At 40.9% G+C, this 16,534-nt stretch overlaps 1 protein-coding gene across 2 annotated transcripts in view; it reads right to left on the bottom strand.

The window, feature by feature from the left end:
* NKD1 (NKD inhibitor of WNT signaling pathway 1) overlaps window positions 1–15,763 on the bottom strand; it is a 105,790-nt gene extending 90,027 nt beyond the window's left edge. The window contains exons 1-3 of one of the 2 annotated variants that reach the window (XM_051629567.1): window positions 15,387–15,763; window positions 15,215–15,247; window positions 14,884–15,041 (exon numbers count right to left, since the gene is read on the bottom strand). In XM_051629567.1, coding sequence (XP_051485527.1) covers window positions 14,884–15,041; window positions 15,215–15,247; window positions 15,387–15,411 — 216 coding nt within the window. In that variant the 5' untranslated portion in view covers window positions 15,412–15,763. The remainder of the gene's footprint in view (window positions 1–14,883; window positions 15,042–15,214; window positions 15,248–15,386) is intronic. The other variant, XM_051629566.1, reaches the window with a different exon arrangement.
* Window positions 15,764–16,534: the final 771 nt, after the last annotated feature.

Here is a 16,534-nt window from a genome sequence, read left to right as displayed (position 1 = left end):
ACAGTGGCAGAAGTCTTCATCCTACATTATTTACCTGTTATGATTTACATATATGCTAGCCATCCTCTCTCCGCACTGCTACTAATCTCGCACTGCATTTCTATGCATTACCAAAAGCAAGGTGGAACAATAAGCCAGAAGCCTACACCACTTGAATGCATGTGTCCTTGGACAGGCCTCCACAAGGAGTGGAGATTCAGCTCACACAATAAAGACATGCCCCTTCCATCACCTTCTAACCACGTCCAAACTCTCGTTTGGACGAGTGGGACATAAAATGTCTTTTTTCCCTATACCTTAAAACTGCTTTGATGAATACAACCATTTTAGAATTTGACAGCTTGGAGCACTGAATTGTGCTAAGGGCTGGACAGTTCAGAAAGACCCCTTTCCAAAAGGATTTCAGGAAGATTACTGTAAAGCAAAATAAGAAATATTGTAAGAGGCTTTGGGTAGTTGTTTTTATTTTGTTTTGCTTTGTTTTGCAAAGGAGGATTATACAAACACAAGAGGAATTAAAACTTTTTTCATTCTTGTTTTCTTTGCTCAGGAAAGTACGTAATAAATACCTGGCTTATTCATTAAAACTTATCAATTAATTAAGTGTACAGCTGGCATTGAAGTTCTTAATGAACTTTAATTACTCCTCTGTCAACCTCAACAGTCTAGGTAGGTAAAAGGATAAAACCCATGGGGAAGTGGGAAAAAGTGGATAAAGGTAGTTTCAAAGAGAAGACAAATGAGACCAAATGAGTGATAAGTGCTTTAGCTATCTTGAGTCTTTGTGAAGATTCACATTTTGGCAACTTGAGAAATTATATACAGCTAAAGCTGTCATCTAGACTTAAGCCATAAATTCAGAGTTTCAGAGATCAGGTAGCATCACTGCTATCCATTTCTCATCACTCAAATCACAAACACCTCCAACTTCACATCCAAGCCCATAGACCAGTCTTCTAATCTCAGATGACTTCAAAGCCTGCCTACCTACCTTCTGATTCAGAGTGCTTTAGAAAGCTGTATTTAACCTATTACACTATCTCCTTAAGTGCAACAGGACTATCTACCCATCAAAATCCCAAACACTAAGCAGAGATCCAAGATGCAAAGACTGCATGGTAAGCCTGTGTCTGAACCACTGAGAGCTTTACATTAGTAGGGATCTTTCTGCCATATGTATCTGTATATAAAATGTAGTAGAGCAACACTTGTTAATGGATACATCTAAGAAGTGCTGCACTAGAATATGCAGCTTTCAACAGACAAGAGAGCTACTAGTAATTACTATCACGAGACAAAAGTACAAAAAATCCCACGATTTCATGATTGAAACAAAAAGGATTAAGCCCAGATATCCCATCTGTACAGCCTGTACTTCCAACGTGCCCATTCTTACCCTTTCCCCTTAGTCAACGACTTTGTTAACATCCTATGCACATGAATCCTAAATTCATTCTTTGACTGTTTCCCCAATAATAAATGAACCCTAATTCTGCCCTTTGTATCCTTTAACAAGCCTGCCTATATATAAGCTGACTAAACATTCCATCCTCTGCTTCCTTGCTTTTTTCAGGCCTCCTTTCTGATCAGCCTTGTCTTCTTTCTTAAGAGTGCATTTTCACCCTGCCTGAGAGGATTGCATTTTGCTCATTCCTGTTTGATATATTTATTGTGAGACAGGATCATATGAGATTGAAGGCCTAGAAAACCCCATGCTGTGTACCTTGCATAAAATATACTTTCTCTTACACTAGAAAAAGGCTTACATGACATATATATTTTTTATAAATATATATCTATGGAATTTTGAAAGTAGGCAAAAAACATTATAATATCATAAGGAGCAAGGAATACAAAAGGAGAAAAAACCACAGTGAATAGAATCTTTTTTTATAAAAAAGAAAACTATGCTTAACACAGACTCCTTCATGAATTCTCTTTATACTTCCAGCGACATGAATTCACCATTCTGCTGACACTGTTGCTGACACTACTGAAAAAGTCACCCAAGAAGGCTCATTTTAAAATAAAATTTTACAAGGCGAGGAAATGGGGATTTGTAACAGAACATTTCCTTCTACTTAATCACAGCATTATCACCGTGATAGTATAAAGTCCACTTGGTCTTTTTAACTGATTTAGTGATAAAGACTTAAAATTTTTGGGCTAACTGCCACAAAGACATCCAGTTAAAAAAGAAAAATCTTAAATTTTAGTTACCCCAAAAAACCCTCCAGAAATTACCTAAAACAAGTGATTCCAGCAGTAACTCTGTGTTTCTAATATTGCTATTGATTTTTAATACCAGCTTCAGTTCCCATTCACTCAAGTCACTGAGGAATTCTTAAGTGTTTACAATCATCAGTCAAACTAGGAACCTTTTCAGCTCTTTGCCCTTAGAATCATGAGGTATAAACTTTCAACTTCCATACAGAAGGTATTTTTAAAATGAAGAGTGCATTTCCCAGAATAATGATGCTCTAATACCAAACAGCAGCTCAGCTATTTTGTGTTAAGAAACCGAAGCCCTTCTTACACAATTTCAAAGCAGCAGCTGTGACTTTGAAACTAGGAATTCATCCTGGCCACCTGCTTTAAAACTAGCCAAAATAAATCTGGTAGGATGTTGATAACCATGAGATGGCAGGGTAGCACAGGTTGCTTGCTGTTAGGGCTTTGGTCACAGAGATCACTACCTTCTCCAGGATCTCATCTTGATGAGGATCTTGAGATCAAGCTGCATCTGAAACCTGGATTAATTATTAAGTGTTAGACTGTGACACTGTTACTCATGAGGAGCAAAATTCATTGCACAGCTGAGATATAGTGTTCATGGCATGCCATTCACAGTATGATGTTTTATTCCCACAGCAGATGATCCTTCTCAATCACTTGGCAAACAAAGTATTATGCCCTAGCTTGTGAGGTATTGTTTTCTTAGAATTGGTTTGGTTTGTTGTTGGTTTGGGTTTTTTAATATACTCAAAAACATCCATAATGGTAATAACAGTAAACTAAAAATGATTACTTTAAAAGGTTTAAGTAGCCCACTTTTTCCAGCCTTAATGAATGCACAAACAATGCAAAAACCAGTGCCCACCAACACAACTTAGGGGAACAAGATCTTCCTAGATTCACAACCATAGCAACTGTAGCATGGTGCACCTCAAGAGATATTTCAGGGCCTAATCCTGCTCTCAGAAGAGGTAATGGAGAGGTAATGGGACTTCAAAAGTAAAAGAATTTGGCTCACAAAGAGTCAGTAAGTTCTAATTCTCAGCATTAAAAATAAAGTATATTTTGCATTAACCTGAAAATAATCCCCTTTAGAAAACTGTATTACAAAATACTAAAGAAGAAAAAAGCAAACTTTATTAATTAAAAGCATTACAACAACGCTTCTAAAAGCTTATTTTAATGTAACACTGCTAAACGAGTGGGGGATGAGGGGAAATTAGGTCACTGATAAGTGTCCTAGGTTCTTTCCACTTTCTACTCCTTTTTGCCTTGCTTTCTGCCCCTTTGCACGTGTCTGAAATACGCACATTTCAGGCAAGGTAACCTCCTGTAACACTAGCACTGCCAAGGTGGGAATACACTCCTCTTACAGCCAGCAAAGGACCCACACCTTGATCTTCAAGGAAAAGCCTCTGGATGGTACAACTCAGAAGGCTGCTGCAAGTTGATTTCTTCCTTCCCCCAAAAAAAAATTACTCCCCCTTTTGATGTCTATCCTTACTCTCAAAAAAAATACACACATCAGGTTAAGATGAAAACTGCCCACACAACAAGTTTGTGTTTACAAGCTTAAGAGCAAGTTTCACTTCAACACAGGTCAATGCCACTTTAAGAAAACATCACATACCAAAAAAATCACACATGATTAGAACACAACACAAGCAGAGAGAGGAATTGTGGACTCAGTCTGTGAGGCACCGAGCCAGCCTGAGAAGCCCTTTGAAGTTAGAAAAACATCCTCTGGTCAGAGCACATTTGTGAAACCGTGGGACAGGCGCTTTAAACAACATTCACTGGAGATCACCTGCGGTGTGCCAGTGGATTGGCGCCTGTGGAACTTCAACAAGGTAACCCTTTATATTCCACAAGATCCCTCACTCCAAAATCTGCCGGATCAACTGCATACAGACAACCAAAGTGCATGGCAAAGCCTGCACCTTTTCACCCTCTGCACAACTCAGGCAGGTGGTCCAACAGACATAGGAAGTTTAGGCAAACCCTGCAGGCAGAACCTGGGCAACAGAAGAAAGGGTGTTCTACCTGGGCAAGGCAGCACTGCCCCAGGAGGAGGGCATCACCCTGCAAGAAGGGCCACTGTAAACCAGCATAGCACCGAACTTCCAATATACTTCAGCATGCAGGCAGGTATGACAAAATACTCCCTGTTCGTGATCATTATAATGAGAAGAAAGATTCTTGGCTGGGGATGGCTACTCCAGGTAACACACACTTTCCCCCCCACTCCAATTTACAGACAGGTAAGACTGAACACCAGAAGACTGCTTTGTCATCTGGGTTACTTCTCTCTGTCCAGTTCTGCTGCCACTCATTAGCACCCAGCCCACTGGCATCACTAAGTTCTGTCACAACAATGTAAAGCCAAATCCTACCCCTGATCTCACTGGTCTCTAAGACTATGTTTTTCTCTCAGAAATGTCTGTATCTATTTCTAACCGAAGGCAGAACTGGTTTGCCATTCTAACACTACTGGATATTGTAACTGATACAAAGTAAGAGCAGACTTTGAATTGACCCCATGTCTGCTGAGAGTGTGGAAGGAGGAAGCCTCACCTTGTCTTTGGATAGGGCTCCTACTGACACAAGAAGACACTCTGACTGTACAGCAGGCCAGGACTCTTTCCTTGCTTAAAAGATATCCCTAAAGGCATGACATTAGCATTTTTCTTGTCTAACTGTTTTATTCTGTATTTGACAAACTTTGCTTTTGTCCTCAGTGGTGATGAAATCCTCATTTTTTGAGGAGACCAGGACTCTTGGTGTTGCCATCCAAAACACATGAGGAAGGTCAGATTACTGTTGCAGAGCTAATAAAGGATGTCACTCTCTTTGCTACTCCCAAAGGATATTACCCATTGTCTGTTATTCATTTATTGCCAAATCTAGGGGGCTTCACACGGCAGGGTCTTCAGTTTCTGTCTTTCCAAAATGGGGAAAACCAGAGGTGGACAGAGATGAAGGGTAAACTGTTCTAGCAGGGGGTTGTTCTGTGTTTAAACAGCAAATATACATTCACTGACTAAGCATGGGCAACATCACATGCTGCAGTCTACTTAGGCCCTCTTGCATAAGGACACAGAGCTACTTCAATGTGCTTTACTTTTGACTTGCATTACTCAGTTCTCACAAAAATTTATTTCATTTGATTTTTTTCTAAGTTGCATTTTAAAATAATAAAAAAATCAAACAGTACATCTGGAAAAGAGTGCCATGGAAAAGTTGATGACCAAATTCCAGCTAAGTCCATGTAGCACCAATTAATACAATACTTCCTTTTCAAATGCTGGGGTTTTCTTTTTCTTTCTTTTCTGTTACACATCATCATGATTTAATCCAAGAGTGACTGCCTTTCAAAGAAAAGCACTATATAATAGCTTAGGTAGGAAGATATCTCATTTACTTCTTTATGCTGTGCATTAGGCCAGAGTAAAAGATTTTGTATGCTTTCTGTTGGTCATAAATAAACAATTAAACCCAGCCAAAACTAGAAGGAAAAAAACTAAAAGACTGTGGTGCAATACTTTAACAAACTGACCTAATTAGATTAAAAAACACCTTCATATAATAAAAATGTGGTATTTTAATGGGTACTAAGCAGTGCTGTGGGAAAAGCCTCTCTCAAAACATGCTATTTAAACCTATCTGCAAAATTACATTGGTAATTAAAAATGGGAATTTAAGTGGCAGTACAATTGGGAAAAACTTTTGAGAACCTGTCATAAAATGATCAGGTAAAACTGCATCTGCAGTGGAAAATACATTGCCATTCCACCAGCAATGTAGCTGCTAGATAAAAAGACTGTTAGTCTCACCACTTGAACCTTCCCCCAGTCTTCCACTGATGTGGCAGAGAATGCAATACAAAACCACTGAAAGCAAGGAGAAGTTTCCCCTCTATCACAGCCAGGCTTTCACATCAAAACACAACAGAAAAATACTGAGGAATTTTTCAAGATGATAAAAACAGACTTATCTAGCTGCACTGAGCTAGTTTAAAATATACCTTTAAAAATAATTTATTTATGGTATTCTGAAAAATTCCTTTTACATACACATCCACATCAGGAACAAGACCTTGCACCTAAACTTTGCATAAATAAAAATAGCTTTAACTGAGATAACCTATGAAGTTTAGCCTCAAAATAAAATTAAATATTCAGGATGGCTAAATGAGGCACACTTTTTCCATGGGAAAATATCAAAGTATTATTTATTTTTCTGTAAGTACTTGTTTTGAAAAGCCTTTCCTCCCCACCTGGGCTCCGGCTAAAAGCCATAATCTACATTTAAACAGTGTGTACGCTTTAGAAAACTATCAACCATCTTTTTTTAAAGCAGAAGCATATGAAATTATTTGATCCACTTTTCATAGAGAAAGTCTAGGGCTGACCATAAAGAAACAGGCAGGCTCCCAGTATAAACTTACCAGGATTACATCAAAGACCTTCCTCTAGGATCAGACGATTGATTTCTTCAATGCTTTTTAGAATTTCTTCCAGGATATTTTGGGTTATTGCCTTAGACCTTTGCTCAGCTGGAATGACAGATACTCTCTTTGCTAGACTCTGATGTTTTCTCTTTATGGGAGAATGAGTGTCTGTAGTTCATACACACGTACACTACGTGAGCAGAGAGAGACTTGGAAAGTTCACAACAAAAATTATTATTTATTGTTTCAAAAAGAGTAGTTCATTACAGAAACACTGATACAGGCTTAACCGCACCATCTTACGCAATACAGAGACTGCTTGTTATTCTGTGAGCTCAGGACTGGGGCACTCTCTGCTCAGAGAAAATTCCCACTCCTCCAAACAAGCTTTATATGCATTTAACATGTAAGGCTTAGCTTTACAGCTCCTACCTTCTTTACCTATTTCTCTCAAAACTAACCTTCCTGGAATTAAAAAAAGATTTCTAAGATAGGACAAGAAGAAACAGCTTAGTCCTTGCCTACCACTATCAAATCTCTGGGGAATCAGGCAGCAAACTACCTCCAAGGGCAATGCTCCACACTACCCACCATTCTCCTTCCTCCCCCAAGACAAATCTGTCACCTCCGTACCGCTTATCATTCACAAAGTATGGATCAAAAGATCCGAGACTGCTCCCAAATCCCATTTCTCCTGCAAGACAGTACTTTGTTCTGTCACTTCCCTACTGAGTCTATCCCCTTATTTTATGCCTCACAGCATGTGTGGCTGCACCCCAGGATCAAACACCCATGCATGATTTTCTTTCACAGATCTTGAATCACAATGTTATACTTTAATAGGAACCACAATATACTTAATCCCTTTAAAGCTGCCACAGTAATGCCCCCAAATGCATTAAATTCCACCCTAATCACAAAACACAAAGTATCTCTCTCGATGGACAGTGCATAGACTGTTCTGACCACATGCCAATCCATCTCTGTGCTAAAGCAACATACACTGCCTGCATTTGTTCGTATGAAGCCCAAGGATACATGGCTGAAAATTCCAGGCACTTTAAAAGTTTTCTGCTGCAAATTTTGCTCAAAACATAACTGATCTCCTCCCACATTTTAAGGGAGGATCTCACATTCGCAAGAGACTCTCACAGCAAATTATGTAAGGGACCAGTGCCACTGAGCCCACATTTAAACTCAAATCCATTAAAACTGAAAGCAAGATGGCACTTTTCAAGGAATACACATGACATCTTTTTACAGTCAGCTCAATGACTTTCAGAGTTCCACTGAATTTTCAGATCAAAAGGGTTATTGGAGAAAATTATCAAACACAGAGCTTTGACAAAAAGCAAAAAAACCTGCCTGCTTTATATGTTTTGTGAAGAAGTGTTAAGTTTTCTTAACAACTGCTTCAGATTTAAGGAACAACTTCTCACATATACGTGGCAGGGACCTTGGTTTGAACCAGTGAACCACATGGTCTTCCATTATCCCTGCCGAGGGGTTAGTGTGGTGGGATCTTTTAGATGTATTTTTACAAGGCTCTTCTTTGGCCATTGAGTAGCTTCTCAGGCCCTGATGGTGTTTCAATCTCCTGCAGCTACAGTCTGGTCTTCTGAGGAGCAAAAGGATTTACTCCATCATAAGTTTTATAAACTAAAACAAGAGGATCATTTAATGCTCTATAGCATACAATAGGCCACACCACACAAAGTCAGTGGTACTCAGTTTCACAGATGTTATAGGACCTCCCAACAAGAGACTGCATCTTTCCCTTCCTCAAACAATTAGATTCTGTATGACCAAAACCAAAGTACTTCTCACATGTGATGGGCACATATGAGATCACGTGAGATGCACACATACAGGTATTGAGGCATCTGACAGATTCCCTACTTGCAGATACAAGCCTGTTTGAACGCCAACTCCTATGACAAGACAATGGACTGGTCCTTACTAAACAGTGGACATGCTAACACCTGACAGCATGCCATACTGCTCTGATGACACAAAGCCCAAGGACCTTTACAAGTCACTTCCCTCTTTCTCAGTAGTGAAAGTATCTGCGCCAGCGCAACACTTTCACAGCAGCTAACACCACTGGTGTTCCACCACTGCAAGACAAATGTCATGAGATGTTCCAACATAAACACACTTTGCTGGCTCAGAAATAAGACACAATGCAGATTTTGCATTTGGAACTTGGTTAATAATTCTTGAACAGAATACAGTCCAACTCAGTCTCCCATAGCTCTACTTACTCTGTAGAAGCACATACATAGGTTTTGCTGCCAACGTTGGCAAATACAACTAAATAAATTCACAGACTATTTTGTCCATTTCTTTACATTACTTTTTGAACTAAAACTATACCTCATTTTCCATTAAAAGATATCTATAAATATCACGTCACATAGTCTTAAAACTCCTGAGTATTCAAAGTAACCAGTATACTAGCTTGAAAAGTGGTTTAGTTACAAAAAAAATACTTCAAGTATTTCAGTGTCTACCATTTACTTTCCAACCAGGTTTTGATGCTGACATTCACGAAGCAAAATCCATCCACAAGGATTTCTACAAAGGCCAACATCTGCAGCACAGGCTACAACGTTCCATTTTGATTTAAATATCACCACCAAACAATTATTTCCCCAACTCTGGAAAAACTAACTCTTACAAAGTTTCAAAACTCAAGAGGCTTTCCTTTCCTCTGTTCATAACCCACTTCAAAAGAAACCATAAAAGTCAAGAAAGATCTTCTTCTGAAGGGGGCCTACAAATAGCCACTTGCCGAGCTCCTCCTGGGTCTTATTACAGATCTCACAAAACTACAGAAAACCCTTCTGCTAATGAATGCTGCTGTAAAGAACATTCCCTTTGTCGACAATCATGAGATACAAATTGCCTATTTTTGTTATAACCAAAGTTCTAGTGTAAAGTCTGGACTACATTATTTACATTTCAGTCATTAAAGAATATAACACACTGTTGTTACTTTTCATCCCGATTTACAGAAGAAAATGCACTCCTATTACCAAGGCCTTCTGATTCGGAAGAATTAAGGTTTTGCTTAGCCAAGAGAAACATAGCATGCATCACTTACATGAGGACTTCACCCAGCTACTACACAGAACATGCTTCCTTCTTTCAAACATCAGCCTAAATAACTCCACTTTAGAAGGGGTGAGAGAAGGAGGGTTGTTAGAGATCAAAAAAAGTTACTTTAACGAGATTGTTTGCAGAAACTTCATGGGCCATTCAGCTTTCCAATCAACATGCCAAATTAAAAGTGCACCACATTAAATCTGAAACACCTATAAAACAAACCCTGATGAAATACAGACTGTCTTCCATCCACCTCCTCCATATGGCTCAAGCAAAGTCAACTTTTAATTTCATAACACAAAATATTTAATTTATGCTTTTCTTCATATGTCAGTTTAACCTCCGGCACATAGCTTTGAAACCATGTAAGGATGCCTAACACTTTCCATATGGCAACTGAATTGTGGCTTTTAATTGAACCAACTGGTATCATTCAAGGATAATTCCCTTGGAATCTAGCTTTCTGCTACAGTATTGGCCAATTCACTAATCTCATCACCATGGCACTAATACTTTCAGAGACTCTTTGATCGTTAATAGTCATATTATAATTTTTCCGAACCAAAGCGGTCAAGATATGCTATGTGCACCACTAATTAAATTACATTGGTTTGTTGGCACCAATTTTCAACATTCAATAAGAATCTGCTTCTCTCCCTTTCAATACAAAGTTTTGCAATTTTATTTTACATGCCATACACAATATTTTGTATATCAAAATATTTTTAGTCATTCCAATACCTAGCACTGCTGAGCCTGTTGTTTCTTTTAATCCTCAGAATCAATACACAATACTGACATTAATGTACTTGAAAATATCTCAGTAGGAAATATTGCTTCCAACAGTCACACATCATAGCACCTAAGGAAATTTTAAATGCTCTTGTCACCTTATCAATAAGAAGGCAGTTTCTCAAATGTCATTGTACCCATGAGATGACCCCAAAGTAGTGTTAAAATTAAATCTTCCACTTCAACAGCCTTTTACCCATAGTATATACAGACCTCTAAGAAGAGTCTCTTTTCTGTTCATTATTCTCATTTTGCATGAATCACCTACTCCACTGCATCTTCAGCAAGGCTATGTATTTTCATATGCACACATACACACAATTTAAGAGTGGGGGACTGGGAAGACTAGTTGGTTTTGGTTTTTGTTTTGTTTTTTAATTTCAGAAGGATCATGCTAGATGAACAGTGAAGTTGACACTGGTGTAGTCTCCTCTCAGCCATGCAAGGAATGCCCATTAATGTCACTGGCAGTTACAGGCACAGAACAAATGAAGAACAAGCCCCACCTCTGAAGCAGTGATGTGTCTCAGCATTTCATGCTATATTATTCCCCGACCAGATACTCAACTCTAATTAATATCGATTAGGGTTGAACATGAGGATCACAAGCACCAAAGAGGCCAGCAGAAGTGGTAAGCTGAAGCCTTTTCTATTTTACCTAAAATGATTACTTAGAACTTGGCTCACTGCGAGCTGGTTTGAAATTTAATTAAAAAGATGAGATTTTTTCCAACCCCAAGCACAGATCTCAATGACATGGGCAAGAAACTAGTAAAATTTCTTATGTCTTTGAAGATAAAAGTAAATTGAACTAAGCAAATGTCATATTTAATATTTTCCCCTCTAGCATAGAACTACTTCACAGTTAAATAAATACATGAATATTTGCAAACAATGTTGATCTCCAAATATAGTTTGTAAAAGTAAACACACTGAATAATTTTAAGCTTAAGAATTATACAGGATAATCCACAGTGTCAGAAAACCTTTCTGGGCACAAGTTAACTTGTTCATAAAGTAGCAAAAGAAGTGTATTCACATGCTTTAACAGATTTACAGCCCCAGTGGTTTCAATTAGATTTGAAACTAGAAGATGACTCTGGACCTCATGCTTTTCATGGATACAACCAAATTACTATTTTCTTCAATTCTACATGATGTGGAAGGCTGGAGCCCAGGCCCCAGCCCCACAGTAATTAAAACATTTAGAGCAGAGCAGCCCCTGCTGGGCGGGTGGCAATGGTTTAATGAGATCAGAGCTCTTAGCCCAGAGCAGAAAGTTGTATACACACCAGAAGAAGCACATTTCAGACACACTCCCCTTCCCCTGGCTCATGCCTTCATCCAACAAATTAATTAGGAGATCCTTCTCAGGTGACTGATGCATTTAGGAGTAGCTGGATACTAACTACTGTTTGTCCAGTGAACTGGGGATGGAAATAGAGATAGGTGGGTCACAACATGGGCAACACAACAGCTGAGGGAAGTCTGCTCTAACCAAGAAACTCAAAACTTCATTTCAGGGAGCCGGTGGTGTATTCTTCAACCCTCATTGCATTGAATGGACTTAAAAGACCTCTCCTCTGCAACTGTTGTAAATTAACTCTTTGTAGAGAGAAGTGCAAAGGAAATTCTATTGCTTTCCTGTATTAGTCACTCTTCAGTGTCATCTCCCCTGGATGACTAACTTTAGCAAAACAATTCAGTGTCTGTTCTTGAGGAAAAGAGCCTTCCAACTACAACCAAGAAATAATTTTTGGCTTACAGAGAGCAATGTAACTCAAATTTCACTATTGCATTCAAGTTCTAATCAAAATAACCAAGATCTATCAAGTTGCAGACTTTGAAGCAACAGAGAGCTCTCCTCTCCCATCAACAGGTCTTTGGAAGTACTTTTCACTAAAGAGGTCTCTGGTGGAAACCAACATCAACAAAACTCTGGTTAAGGATTCCTAGGAGGGAAATTACTTCTAGGAACATCAATTTTCTTTAAACTCAACTGGATTATATTTCGCTCAATGCCAATATTTTCACCAGTGTTTGATCTAACTCCATCTGTTGTAAGTCACAAATGATGCCACTACAACCTATTTCAGTTAAAAAAAAAAAAAGGTTCTCATGAGAAGCCAAAGTTTCAGCTGTGACACAGTAAAACTGCACCATTCCACAGAGCCTTGTAAACTAACTGAATGTTTAAGTACAAATTTTGATGTAGTAAAGGAGCAGAAGAAACCCTTGGTTGATATAAGTCTACATTATTGGGGAATACACAACTGTCCCCCACAATCCCATGTGACTAACCATTCACTGAAGTGACTAGTATTTCTACAACTCGAGGCAACTCAACTGCCAATTGGTTAGGCTACAAATCGCTTTGTAGCTCAGTATAATTATACAAGAGCTCAAAGAGATCTCAGAAGTGAAACAGTCACCCAGTCTCAGTTACAGAGTCAATAGCTGTGACTCCATAATCCTTGTCAAAAAGACTGTACATATGGCACATCTGGTTCCAATGTAGGATCAGAAATGCATCCTTCCATATTACCAAAAGTTCCTATTTTAAAGGAATTTTAATGTAGCTGTCACAGTGTGCCTGTGACAGGATGACAATTGAACTAAATCAATTAGCAGGCTATTTATGCATATAAATACTACCAAATATTAGGCAGTAAATTGCAAATATCTCCAAACATTCAGTAACAGCTCTATCAGGATGACAGTAAAAAGCCTCATGGGAACAGTGCTTTTAAACATACTTAAACCTATTTACAGTTTTATAATGTAGTAAAACTACAGACTAACTTCCAGCTAATGGCTTGCTAATTACTGAGCTATCATGAGGAAGACACCTTGAGTAAGAGAAATACTGCTCTACTGTCATTCCAGCTGAGCAGACCTCGTGGAACTGAAAAATGAAGAGTTTTGTGGATAGCAAGTATCTTTGACAATTATTTTTTTTTTCTTTTCAGAAAGCAGACTTCGTGGGAGAACATAAGCCAGAAGTTTTGATTTTTAACTCTTGTGTTTTAAAACCCACATTTACTGTGGTGAGTTGAGCTTCTTTCCCGGAAAATATACATGTGAAAGGTAGAACATATCTAAAAAGCTGGACTCACAAAAGTAGGAAAAATTTGAAGTATTTAAAAGCTCATGGTTTTACTCTTTGCATCTGTATTATGTGTGTATGTAACAAACACTTAGTATCTTACCACCTTCACCTTCCTTCTAGTGATTCCCAAACAATTTCTTCTCCTCTAAATCCAATACTGGTGGAATCTAAAAAGTCATCATTAACTTTTTCCATTCTACACACTTTAACACCCCATCTAAACCTTTCTCCTCTTGTGAGTTAATTTTTCTGGAGACACACAAAGTCCAGGCTTCTGACAATACAAAAGGTAGCTAAAAAAGGAAAGAGTTTGCAGGTTTGGTGGCCCTGCTCTACTTGTGCATTCTGAACCACATTCCTTGCTGGGAAGCAGATTCCAATCTCTCCATCTCTCAGGTTACTTTTCCACTGATGCAACTTTCAGGGCTTGATCCAAAGCTCAGGGAAGTCAATGGGAGTCTTTCAGTAAACATCAATAAGCTCTGGATCACACTCTGAGGACCATATCTAAGAACTGTTAAGTTTGTTTACCTCCCATCATGCCTTTTTGTTTAAAGAGACATTAAAAAAAAAAAAAAAAAAGAAGAAGAAGACAAAAAAGGCAACTTAAACCTCAAACCTCCAGCCCAGCTTTACACGGGACAACTGGAAGAAAAAGGGTGGAAAGCGACCAGTGTGCTAACAACCAGGATAAATGACATGTGCTGTAACTCTTATGGAGAAAGCCAGCCACGCATTATTAGCAAAGAGCAAACAAGTAACAATACATTCTTCGGGGACTTCTTTCTTGAATTTCTCTGCCAAAATGTCACAGACAAACTTGTGCACCAATCAGGGTTCACAACCTTGCACACACTGGCAGTGCTCTGGGCGTTTTCCAGAGATTCTCTGTATGTTCCTGTTTGTGAAGGGTTTTGTTCTGATCGTGCTGCCCAGACACTAGCAGACAGGTCCCCTTACTCCTCTGGCTTTTGTACCAGCACTAACTTTGCACTGCAGCTCCTAACTTAATCAAAGGACTGAACGAAACCACCCACGGGGAAGGCCGTTGGAGCAGCATTAGGGCAAAGAAAACCCTCCCTTTGCACAACCAGCCCTTGGGAGGGAGAGAGGGATGTAGAAAGAGCTTTTGGTTTTCTGTTTTCAACAGCAGGGGAGGGGGTTGAGGGCAGCGAGGAAGCTGACATACCCTGGCGCTGGAGAGCCTGCAAACAGCCCGGTGCTGGCAGCCTTGCTGGAGTCCCAAGCTGCTACCTCCGCTGCTGCTGCCCCCGGAGTATTTCTGCTTCACCATCCAGTCCTCCAGCCCTTTGCGAGCCAGAGAGGCGTTCACCGCAAAACTATCACCTAGAAGAGAAGAGACAATACCGCCGCTGAGCCGCCCGCAGAGCCCCCGCGGGCCGGGGCGGGCAGAGCGCAACCCGCGGCGGAAAGTTGAGGGGAGAGGGCAGGGGGCTGGGGGCAGCCACCCGGGCCGGGGGAGGCATTCAAAGTTCCTAACAGTAAGGAGCCAACCCTACCTTCTGGACTTTCTCGGGGTTTACAAACGGCAGCTAGGCAGATCCGGAGGAGAGTTTGTGGGGGAAATAATAAAGGAAGATCATTAGATACCAGTATAAAATCACAGCAACAACCGAGTAAAATCCAAATAAGGGGAAGGGGCTAAGGAAGTAGCAAGTGAAAGGAACTAACCATGTTTCGAGTGAAGTTTCCCCATCTCTCTGCATTGATCTGCAATTACGATTCATTTGACTGTTTCAGTAGGGTCAGGTTCGCTTGTTGTTATTTTTGTAGATATATAAAATCCCAGCGTGTTTAGAAATCCATGTGCTCCGCTTCTCCCTGCTAACGCACAAGCGAGATCAAATCTCAGTTCCTCTCCTGCAGCACGGTCCGACGTCCCCCTCTCCGCTCCAGTCTTCCTCCTCGCTCCTCTCTTTCCCAAAGACAGAGGCGTTTACAAAAGACCTTACTTCACCCACCGGGGAACATGATTGACACCTCATTGAGATTAGACCACTTGCAGGCAGCCTCCGCCTTCCCATTGGGCCGCGGCGGCAGATGAAAGGGGCGAGTGAGCCTTTTGGAGGCTCGGAGAAAAAAAAAAATAAAAAAGGGAAAAGAAAAAAAAAAAAGGGGGGAGAAGAGAAAGAAAGAAAAAAGAAAAAGGAGCAGCCGGAGCGCGTTTCACTTCCAGCCAGGCACGGGCGGCAGGGCTGGCCCCGCTCCGCTCCCCGCGCAGACAATGCGCCGCGCTCCCCCGCCGGCCCGGCCCCCGCCTCGCCCGCCCGCGGCGGCCGCTCCCGCGGAGACGTCCCGCTCCGCCCCGCGCTGCACCGGCTGCTGGCCTGGGCTGCTGGCCCGGGCTGCTGCCGCCGCCGGCCCCGGCCCTGCCCGGACCGGCCGGGAGCTCCCGGGGCCGCCTCGCCGGGCAGCGCCGCCCTCCGCAGACTGCGCGGAGCTGCCGCTCTCCGCGCCCGCGGGGGCCTGTGCCCTTGATCCGCGGCAAAGCAGCTCTTCCAGGGGGGGCGAAGGGGCTCCGTCCCATCCGCTCTGTGTCTGTCACCCCTTCAAGGATGCGGAGGCGATCCGGACACTGGCCACCCCGCACGCCTTTCGTGATGTTCCCAAACTGCCTTCCATCACCCCGGGATGCGGTGATGGAGCTCTCCTGAACCTCTTGAGTCCCTACTTAGTATCTTGGTGGTGAAGGAAGCCAGCATGTCTGGAAAAGCAGTTGTTCTATCGACTTAGTCTCAAAGACTGCTTTTCACAGGCATCTCTGGGCACGCAAGTGATCCTACTGAAGTCCCTGTTCATGTAAAAATGCAGTTCTCAGG

This window comes from Apus apus, chromosome 11 (assembly GCF_020740795.1).
Source record: "Apus apus isolate bApuApu2 chromosome 11, bApuApu2.pri.cur, whole genome shotgun sequence".
In the NCBI taxonomy this organism is placed as follows: Eukaryota; Metazoa; Chordata; class Aves; order Apodiformes; family Apodidae; genus Apus; species Apus apus.
Note: the sequence above shows the minus strand (reverse complement) of the source record. Positions and strands in the feature narration are given on the sequence as shown.